General features: G+C 36.1%; 1 protein-coding gene across 3 annotated transcripts; it reads right to left on the bottom strand.

Moving 5' to 3' along the window:
* Position 1: 1 nt before the first annotated feature.
* Positions 2 to 9,892, bottom strand: eif2ak1 (eukaryotic translation initiation factor 2 alpha kinase 1). 3 transcript variants are annotated; one of them, XM_039688116.2, is made up of 15 exons: positions 9,448 to 9,892; positions 8,270 to 8,437; positions 8,016 to 8,152; positions 7,862 to 7,899; positions 7,171 to 7,270; positions 7,000 to 7,080; positions 6,800 to 6,896; positions 5,177 to 5,237; positions 4,728 to 5,088; positions 4,517 to 4,628; positions 4,171 to 4,277; positions 1,064 to 1,181; positions 791 to 870; positions 424 to 657; positions 2 to 282 (listed from the first exon to the last, which is right to left on the bottom strand). In XM_039688116.2, the coding sequence occupies exons 1-15, from the start codon at positions 9,617 to 9,619 to the stop codon at positions 163 to 165; spliced, it is 1,986 nt and encodes a 661-aa protein (XP_039544050.2). In that variant the 5' UTR covers positions 9,620 to 9,892; the 3' UTR covers positions 2 to 162. The 3 variants fall into 3 exon arrangements, with proteins under 3 accessions (XP_039544050.2, XP_039544049.2, XP_039544051.2); XM_039688115.2 differs by having other exon boundaries at positions 1,052 to 1,181; positions 9,448 to 9,890; XM_039688117.2 differs by lacking the exon at positions 9,448 to 9,892 and adding an exon at positions 8,994 to 9,377 and having other exon boundaries at positions 1,052 to 1,181.
* Positions 9,893 to 9,977: the final 85 nt, after the last annotated feature.

Here is a 9,977-nt window from a genome sequence, read left to right as displayed (position 1 = left end):
CTATTGGCATGGGACTTTACTTTACAGATCTTTTATAACATTAAATATGGCACTCATTTATATACACAGCTGCACTCACACATACCATAGAGCCATTTCCAAACAACAATTTACATAATTTACAAGTAATGTGGATTTATAGCAGTAGGAGAGCTGCTATTATTATGTCTTTTCTGGACTGTGTATTGCATTTTGAGAGATCTGTAGCTCACTGATCTGTCTCCTGAGCTGAACAATTTCTTCTTCTTGCTCATCAATCTTGCGCTTTAAACTGTGGATAACCTACAATAAAGAATAAAAACACAAGATTTCTTTTGTTTTACAGAGTTACAAGTTCCAAAGTTTCTTTAAAATATGAGGATAACTAAAATGAGGCTATATGTAGATCACATTTGTTTTGTTCAACATTAAAACCCCACATACCATGTCACTGGTGCTGAAGAGGTCACTCTGAAGTAACTGAGATGCACTTGGTCGCATTGAGGGATCAGAGCTGGTCAGCAGACTGATATACTTGGCCAAAAGTGGCCAGTTGTTAGACAGTGTGTTAGGGATCTTGCTCTGACGTAGTTCTCCAAGTGTGTGTGCACGCTCCATCTCAGTCCCAAATGGCTGGAATAACTCAAATGCAATCACTCCTATACTGTACATATCTGACTGTATAAATGAAACAAAAACTGAGCATCAAGTTCTACTACCACATTTTTACGATGTGCCTAAACAGTCAAACATTGAAGTACAGCACATAAAACAACAGAAATGACTTCAGTTTCAGTTCACAGTGCCCTACCTTTGAATCATAGTGAGAACCCTCAAGTTGTTCTGGGGCAGCGTAAACAAAAGTTCCTACTCCACTAGTGTGAGCTGAGTCTGAAAAGTGTGATAAGAAATTCAGAGCTGCATTTAATGTAACCTGCTATTAAATCAGCAGTAGTTTTGCAACAAACAGAAAAATATGAATATTAAAAATAATTTTCAAAAAGTATGTTTGAGTTCAGAATTTGGAATAACTAAAATAATGGTCATTTGCTCTTGTGAATAGTTCTATCACCTATGTTTACACCTGCTTGAGAGCTGGAGGGCAGCTGCTCGTGCTCGTCAGTTATAATGTTTTGGCAAGCCAAGCCAAAGTCCCCAATCTTAACATGGTACTCCGGTCCATGTAGGAAAATGTTTCTAGGCTGTAAATAAACAACCATACATTTTAATTGGCAACAAACAAAAACTATAAAACACAGTGAATTTGAGCAATCTAATAGAGTAGTTTAAACCGAGATACTAGCACCAACTTTTTAATTAAAGGGATTGTTCACTTGGAAATTCATTTTGATATATTTTAGCTTACCTCAAGGGGATCCAAGATGTGGGTGTCTTTGTTTCCACAGTAGTTTCAATTTTGACATTTTTCAGTCAAACCGTTGTTGTCTGTCAGTCATATAATGCAGGTATGGGGGTCCCGTCAAAGAGCATGCACAGAGAAGTCCAAATGAAACATGATTTAATGACTCGTAATTGCAAGTACACATTGATGGCCTAAGACACAAAACGAGCGGTTTGTGTGAGAAAACGAACAGTATTTATATCGTTTTTACTTCTTGTAACCACAACCACGTCCAAGTGATTTGAGAGTGCGGTCACTTTGTGGCTATGGTAACAATGTCACAGTACCAAAATTCCAGTAGTCGGTGCCGATACCATTAAAATGTTACGGTTCTCGGTACCAATTTCGGTACCACAGTAAAATCAGTTAACTATTTTTCCAATTTATTTAATTATTTGATATATTTTTTTTTAAATAGTAAAAAAAAAAATCAAATTCAATTCAATGACTTTATTATTTATGATGGTAAATTTATGAAAGCATTGAAGTCTATATGCTGTTTAAATGAAAATTTTGATGATATTTAGAAATATTGCTAATAAAAAAATCAAAAGAAAAAGCAACCTTATGCACACATCATTATTATCAGTAGTAGTATTTTTAATTAATGGAGACGTAGTTAAATCTATTTGTACAGTAGCCTAATTTAATTATTTCTGCCAATTTCTTTAAGTTAAACCAAACTTTTACTTAGACGGGTTGCGCTGCCGGTCGCCATGTCTCAGCGCTTTCATGAAGATGACACAAATTCAAGCTCTTCGTGCATGCATGCGCATCCAGATCCGGGTTTGATCGGGTATTCGGTACCACCGGGACTTGGTACCGTGACGTTTACATTTTTTTAGTACCGACTTGGTACCAAAGTACCGAATATTTTGACAACACTAGTAACAAGAGGTAAAAACGATATAAATACTTTTCGTTTTCACACACAAACCACTCGTTTCGTGTTTTAGGCCATCAATGTGTACTTACATTTTCAAGTCATTAAAGGGTTAGTTCCCCCAAAAATGAAAATTAAGTAATTAATTACTCACCCCCATGCTGTTCCAACCCCCTAAGACCTTCGTTCATCTTCGGAACACAAATAAAGATATTTTTGATTGAATCTGAGAGCTGTATCACTCTTCCATTGGCTTCCTAAGGGACTGGCTCTTGACGTCCCATAAAGTCATTAAAGAAAATGTTTAAATGTTCCATGTGCCTACAGCGGCTCAATTATAAGGTTATCAAGCGACGAGAATACTTTTTGTGCGAAAAAAACATAAATAACGGCTTTATTTGACTATTCCATTACTTCCTTATTGGCTGCTCACCGCTTAGGAGTTTTACCGCCCCCCTACCGTATAAGATAATAATAAGGCACACTGTCGTTTTTTGAGAAGATTAAAGGCTTTTAAGTGCACCTTGTAGTGCGGAAAATACGCTAATTGAAAAGCGTATGTACAGCGCGCATCTTCCTCTGCTTGTAAACAGAAAGTTTTGCACTTTCAGCTATATCAGCACATCATCTTATACGATAGGGGGCGGTAAAACTCCTAAGCGGTGAGCAGCCGGTAACAAGTCGAAGGAGAACGTCCTCGTCTCAGTTCTCGCGCATGCGCCAATAAGGAAGTAATGGAATAGTCAAATAAAGCCGTTATTTATGTTTTTTTTCGCACAAAAAGTAGTCTCGTCGCTTGATAAACTTATAATTGAGCCGCTGTAGGCACATGGAACATTTAAACATTTTTTTTAATGACTTTATGGGCCGTCAAGAGCCAGTCCCTTAGGAAGCCTATGGAAGAGTGATACAGCTCTCAGATTAAATCAAAAATATCTTTATTTGTGTTCCGAAGATGAACGAAGGTCTTACGGGGTTGGAACAGCATGGGGGTGAGTAATTAATGACTTAATTTTCATTTTTGGGTGAACTAACCCTTTAAATCATGTTTAATTTGGACTTCTCTGAAGCTCTTTGAGGTGGTGACCATAGACCTGCATTATATGACTGACAGACAAGAACGGTTTGACCTAAAAATATCAAAATTGAAACTACTGCGGAAACAAAGACACCTACATCTTGGATGCTCTTGAGGTAAACTAAAACATACAAAACAGTAATTTCAAAGTGAGCTACCCCTTTAAATTAAATAATGTGGAGTGGTCCCATAATGTGCAGTACAAGTACAGATTTTACATTATAAATTATTTTATGTCTTTAATTTATCAGTTTTTTTTGTTACATAGATAGAATACCCAAAGTAATAAATATCCAAAATTAACAGTTTTAACATATTAGCCTAATTGCTGATGAAAATTAGATTTGTTTAGGAAATCCATAGGTAACTGTGTACTCTAGCCTTTTGTTAAGTAAAATCTGTTTGAAGATCCAAAGGGGATTGAGGGGTATTAGAACTATCAAACCTTCCTGTGACAAACGGATAAAGAGGTTGTTTGTAAGGGATAAGGAAAGTGTTGGTCAAATTGACTGCAACTTCTTTTCTTGAGCCCGATGGTCATTTATCTTTTCAATTCTGTTTGGCTATAAACTGTTTTGAGGCCACTGGATGCATCAGTAAAATTAATTAAGTAATTATTCAGTGCGATTTATGATTAAGTTTAACCTCAAAAGCACAAGTTTGCACATTGTTGTGCCACACTTGCCCAATATCTGTTATCAAGACTCTAGGCCTCCTACCATTTTAAGCAAATGCTACAGTTTTTATGCCAACAAGCCATACATGAACTAGAAAAATATATGGTGCACAATACCAAGTTATGTAAACCAACAGAATAAATACACATACCTTTAAGTCTCTGTGCATAATACCACGGGAATGAATGTACTCCACTCCTTCAAGTATTTTCTTTAAAATCTTCAATGCGTGTTCACAGTCTAATGACTCACAAGGATCTGTGGAATGAATGTATTAGTTAAAAATTGCTCCAAATTATTCAACAATATAATTAAGAGCTGTGATTGTGTGTTCAAAACATCTAGCTCTGCAAATCAGCTTTTCTTGTCTTTCCGGTTTAGGAAGGGTGTGTTTAAGTGTATGATACATACTACCAATTAAATGACTTCTAAAGAAGGAAGTATAAATGTTTAAATACTGTAAAATATAGCGACTCTTATGAATAAAGTGATCTCACCTACTGACATCAAGAGTCCCGTCGTGGTTCTTGAGTTTCTTTCTTGTATCCAGTCTTTCAGAGATCGCTCACAAAGCTGCATTTGTATATAAAGCATTAAGTGGAACTGAACCTATAGGCAGGAACAAGCATAAACATAATATAAACGATTACACAATAATTATTTCTCATTTCAATTAAATTAATGGTTAACATTCAGTGGACCGTATACCTCTTGCGCCTGCTTTTCGGACCATTCAGTAGTATCCATATCAATGTAAGAGTTATTGTTATTGTTCAATTCCAGTCTGTTTTGACTGAGGTCGTCCTCTGAGAGTGTTGAGCTGTCCCTTTTAGCTGCAGGGCATTTGCTCACCATAGAGCGAGGCTTTCCCAGAAACACACATGGAACAAAGTTCTGTGGGTTGCGGACATTTTTGGGGCAAAAAGCATGTCCCATCTCATCTTTTGACGTTGAGGGTTTCACTGACATGCTTTCTGTTGTAGCCTGGTTTTCTTTGGCTTCTGCTTGTTCAGAATGTTCAAAAACAATGGACGATCCATTGCTGCTGTTAGTGTTTTCCTGTGTGCACCTGAAGCAAGATGCATTTTCAAATATACTATTGTAAACGTGTTACAATAAGTTTTTTGTGTTGGATAAAGTGTTTCAAACCTTCTTACCCATCTTTCTGCGACGGTTTCTCTAATGCTGGAAACGTTTGTGAAACAAGGGATTTGGGATCTAGTGAGATGAACAGAAAATTTTACAAGTTTGTACCATTTTTGTATGATTCCAGAAATACTGAATACAACCTAGTGCTGGGCGGTTTAACCAAAAATTGATATCACGCTTTTTTTTTTTTTTTTTAGAATTAAGCCGGTTTCCGGTTTGACCTTTTTTTTTTTTAATGCATAATCAGGTGTTCAAAGCATTTTCTACTGGTTGAGAGAGGAATTACTGCAATAAATTGATTAAGGATGGTCTACTTTAATGTCATTAGTGAACATTGTAGAATAGAATAGCGCCCAGTATAACCTTAAATTGTTATTTCTTAACATTCTAATAACATTCTTATAACCAAGCAAGAACGTTAATAAAACGTCTAAAAAAACCTGAAACGAGACTTCAATACGATTTCCACGACGCATGTGCGAGAATTGCGATCTCCTTTAACTACTTCAGTTCAGTTCCTGCGCATGCGTCGTGGAAATCGTATGGAAGTCTCGTTTCAGGCCAACAAGGAAGAAAAGGAATAGTCGAATAAAGTCGTTATTTTTGTTTGTTTTTTTGCGCACAAAAAGTATTCTCGTCGCTTGATAAACTTATAGTTGAGCCACTGTAGTCACATGGAATATTTAAACATTTTCTTCATTGACTTTCTGGGCCGTCAAGAGCCATTCCCTTAGGAGCCTATGTGGTAGTTATACAGCTCTCAAATTTAATCAAAAATATCTTCATTTGTGTTCCGAAGGTCTTACGGGGTTGGTACAGCATGGGGGTGAGTAATTAATGACTTAATTTTCATTTTTGGGTGAACTAACCCTTTAAAATGCATTATCATATTATTTTAGTTAAAACTCATAAATAATTACAAATAACTAATGTTAGGGAAATCTGTTAATGTTTTGTTGCGCGTTTCTGAAATAATACAAAAAATATATCGGCCGATATATCGACATATCGGATTTTAAAACCAAAAAATATTTGTATCGGTATCGGCCTTCAAAATTCTTTATCGGTCGGGCTCTAAGTTCTTATAACCTAAAATTGTTAGCTGGGGAAGAGGAGAGATTCGCGATTGCACTGAACACGTTTTCAGAGCACAATTCTCTGAGCGAGCCCAGAGAAAATAGACCTATTCTTACAAGAGCAGCGTGTATCTGAGAGCGCATGCGCGAGCAGAGATTCACGCTCACACATAATATTTATTTCCCTTGCGCTCTCGACATTTGACAGGAAAATAACGCTCTGTAACGTAACACCAGAGCTCTGCTGTTTGATTTACCCTCACCTCACCGTCGCTGCTTTGAAATGCAATTGTAAAGGGTCCGTCTGAAACAGTGTCGGCGGTGCAGCATAATTAAATCGTAATTAAAAAGCGTGAAAAAAAAAACGTAATTAAAAGCGTAATTAAATATATCGGTATGGTGGTATATTAAAAATGAACATCGTAACCAAAATATTCACCGGTTTTCAGTATGAACCGGTATATCGCCCAGCACTAATACAACATAAATTAGGTAGAATATAGGTATATCTTCTAATGAAACCAATGTTACTGAGAACATATTATAAAAATGTACTTTTCACGGCAGGCTGAACGTGCTCCATCCATGCAGTGTGATAGCCAACGATATTGGAATGCTGAAGGCTGGAGAGCACTTTAACCTCTCGAAGAACCTGCGAGGACATAAAAAAGACATGTTATGGCATATAATATCTAAATCATACAGATATGGGGGTATATTAGAATTAAAATAACTGAATCTGTGACAATATTTACCTTCATACAGTCGTCTCTTGTTACTTTCTTGATTAGAATTTTTTTCACAGCATATTCCTGACCATCAAGCTTGTTTGTGACCTAAAATATTATGAGTGTTTTTAGTGCTCACCTTTCAACAATATGTGGTTTCCATCTTTGGAGCATAATATGATTAAAATTTTTTCTTACTTTAAACACTTTGCCATAGGATCCTTTACCAAGTGTTTCGATTTCTTCAAATTCACTAAGGTAACGAGATGTCTGGGCTTGGAAAAGACCATCTTTGGTTCTAGGATAGAAAAGCACATCTCAATTGTTTAAAATGTTATAATACTATGAATTGACGTTTAAAACTTTGGGGTCATTACGATTTTTAAAAAGGAAGGATGCATTAAATTGACCAAAAGTAAAAGCACTTATGTTACAAATGTGTTATTACAAATTATTATTGTATTACAAACATGTTATTTTGTTTTCAAATAAATGCTGTTCTTTTGAACATTCTATATTTATCAAAAAATCCTCTAAAATATCATGATTTCCACAAAATAAAAAGCAAACCACTTTTCAACATTGAGCATTCTCATGATAATAACAAGTAACAGAATACCCCGTTGAAGACTGGGGTAATGATGCTGAAAATTCAGCTTTGACCTTCACAAGAATAAATAAGATTTTAAAATATTAAATAGAAAAGTTAATTTAAATTGTAATAATAGTTATAATAGTTTTTTTAATGTGTTTTTGATCCAAAAAATGCAACCATGGTGAGCATATAATATACTTTCAAAAAATCTGACCCCATCCGACAAACCCTGAACTTTTGAACAGTATTACCAAGCAATGTAAGTGGAGGTGCTACAAGTGTAAATGTTTTCACCTTAGACTCTGGCCTTCTGTACTCAAATATCTATGTTCCTGCAAAATCCAAAAGATGAACAGGTAGGGCAAAATAAGAATTTGTTGATGAAAGCAACAGCTGGACAGAAATCACACACAAAAAAAGACATTGATGATGAATTAAGCTGTATTACCTGTGGGAAAAGCGATGAGCTGGTCGCATGCAGGAGCTCTGTGAACGCCCGGTTATGCTGTAGTCGGACTGTGCTGAACTCATCACTGATAGCCAGCGGCGAGAGGAGGTTCATAGCTGCTAAATGCTGGCCCATCACTGAAACAACAGGCATTTGAGAACATACAGTACACTTTAAGACAAATTATAGTAAATTAACAAATGTTGCCTTTTATAAGCTAATATAATGATGCTTATAACATCAATGACGCTTACTTTTAAACAGCATGCGCGAGCGTGTGGGGTCAGTCTCGTAAACAAAGCACAAGTGTTCCAGTAGAGATCCCAGCAGCAGTTGGTTGGGAATGGCAGAGGCAAATTCCTGGATCGATGGATACTGTTTCCCCGCCAGTAACACCTCACAGTTATTGTCTGAGTCTGAGGCTGCATATGGAAAATACAAAGGGGCGTAGAATTTAGTAGGGACACTAGGGACGAGTCCCTACCGATATCCAGTGACCCTGATATATCCCCAGCAATAATTTTGGTCAAAACTTAAAATATTGATATATTGATGTGTCCTTCCCCACCAATTTCAAAATCAAACCTACGCCATTATGTTTGACTATGTTTGAATATATATATATATATATATACACACACACACACACACATATATGAAGAGTTCAGATGCAAAAGCCTCTAAATGCCATTTGAAATTTTCTTCTTTAATGATGATTTTTATCAAACTTGTATATTTAAGTTCAGTAATTTCACTTAAATAACAATTAATAGGCAATTGTCATTGCCATTTAAGTGAAATTACTGAATTTAAATATACAAGCTTGATAAAAATGATCATTCTAGAAGAAAATTTCAAATGGCACTTAGAGGCTTTTACATCTGAACTCTTCATATATATATATATATACCAAATTATATATATATATACCAAATTGACCAAATGAGTCTAAAACAACTTGGATTGGAGGTGTCTTACCTTCAGCAATAACTTTGGCAATTAAGGCTATAATGTTATTTCCCTCTGAATCCATTTAGACACCAAACATTTACAGTACTCTCTTCACAGCTGAGCAAATATAAATATACCAATGCTGCATCTTGTGTGTACATCAGGGGTGGGTAAGGTCTAAGTCACTTATCAGCTTGAAACAGTTTCAAGTTACCCCCCACACCCCTAAGACCGTCCCACAGATGAAATATTAAGTATAATTTTAATTATATTTTAAACTGCATTATTACATTTTAGTCATTTGGACATACTACTTTAACTGACTAACTGTCAGTATCTAACATCCAAAAAGAGTAAATATTAATCATAGAATTAACACCAATTTACAGACGCCCTGTTTTGTTTTAGGAGCCCCAGACTCTGAAAACAGTGCAATGTCATGAAAAGGGGCTGTACAATATTGCCGATGGAGTGCACTCACTGTCAAATTGGACGTCATCCTCCGTATCTGTCAGGCTGAACATTACTCCTTTAGGTCCTCTGTCTTGAGTGAAAAGGCCCCGTCGGATATGAAGGTTATGGCTTTTCAGATTGGAAACTACACCGCTACTCGAACTTTCTTCTGCCGTTAGATTCTCAGTTTTGTGAAACATGACGTTTTCCTGTAAGACACTTCAGTATATCACATTCGTTAGATCTATCCCGAAAGGGTCAACTTTCGAAAACCCAACCTTTTTAATTGGGCAAACCCCACTCACAAGTTTTAAAACTGGCCGAATAAAAATATCGTAAACTGAGAGTGGTCTGCCATGTTTGAAGCAGGTTTGAAGGGACCGGAGTAAGGAAGTATCTCAAAATTACCTTCATATATGATGAACAAAGAAAAACATAATGCATCAAACTGTTAATACGATATACGTATCGTTTATGGATTGTAGATTTACCATACTTGGATCTCTATAGACATTAACAATTTTGTTGTGTCAGTGTCAGTTTCGGCAATTATAAGAT

Source organism: Pimephales promelas, chromosome 17 (assembly GCF_988280905.1).
Source record: "Pimephales promelas chromosome 17, fPimPro1.hap1.1, whole genome shotgun sequence".
Classification (NCBI taxonomy): Eukaryota; Metazoa; Chordata; class Actinopteri; order Cypriniformes; family Leuciscidae; genus Pimephales; species Pimephales promelas.
The sequence above is the reverse complement of the archived record's forward strand: the minus strand, read 5'-3'. Positions and strand labels throughout refer to the sequence as shown.

Bases quoted from the DNA above. Each gene is read 5' to 3' on its own strand.
- eif2ak1 (XM_039688115.2), bottom strand. From the start codon at position 9,619: ATGTTTCACAAAACTGAGAATCTAACGGCAGAAGAAAGTTCGAGTAGC. The intron at 7,081-7,170 runs GTAAGAAAAAAT...ATAATATTTTAG, and splicing joins CCTATGGCAAAGTGTTTAAA to GTCACAAACAAGCTTGATGG. The intron at 283-423 runs GTATGTGGGGTT...TCTTTATTGTAG, and splicing joins TCTTCAGCACCAGTGACATG to GTTATCCACAGTTTAAAGCG.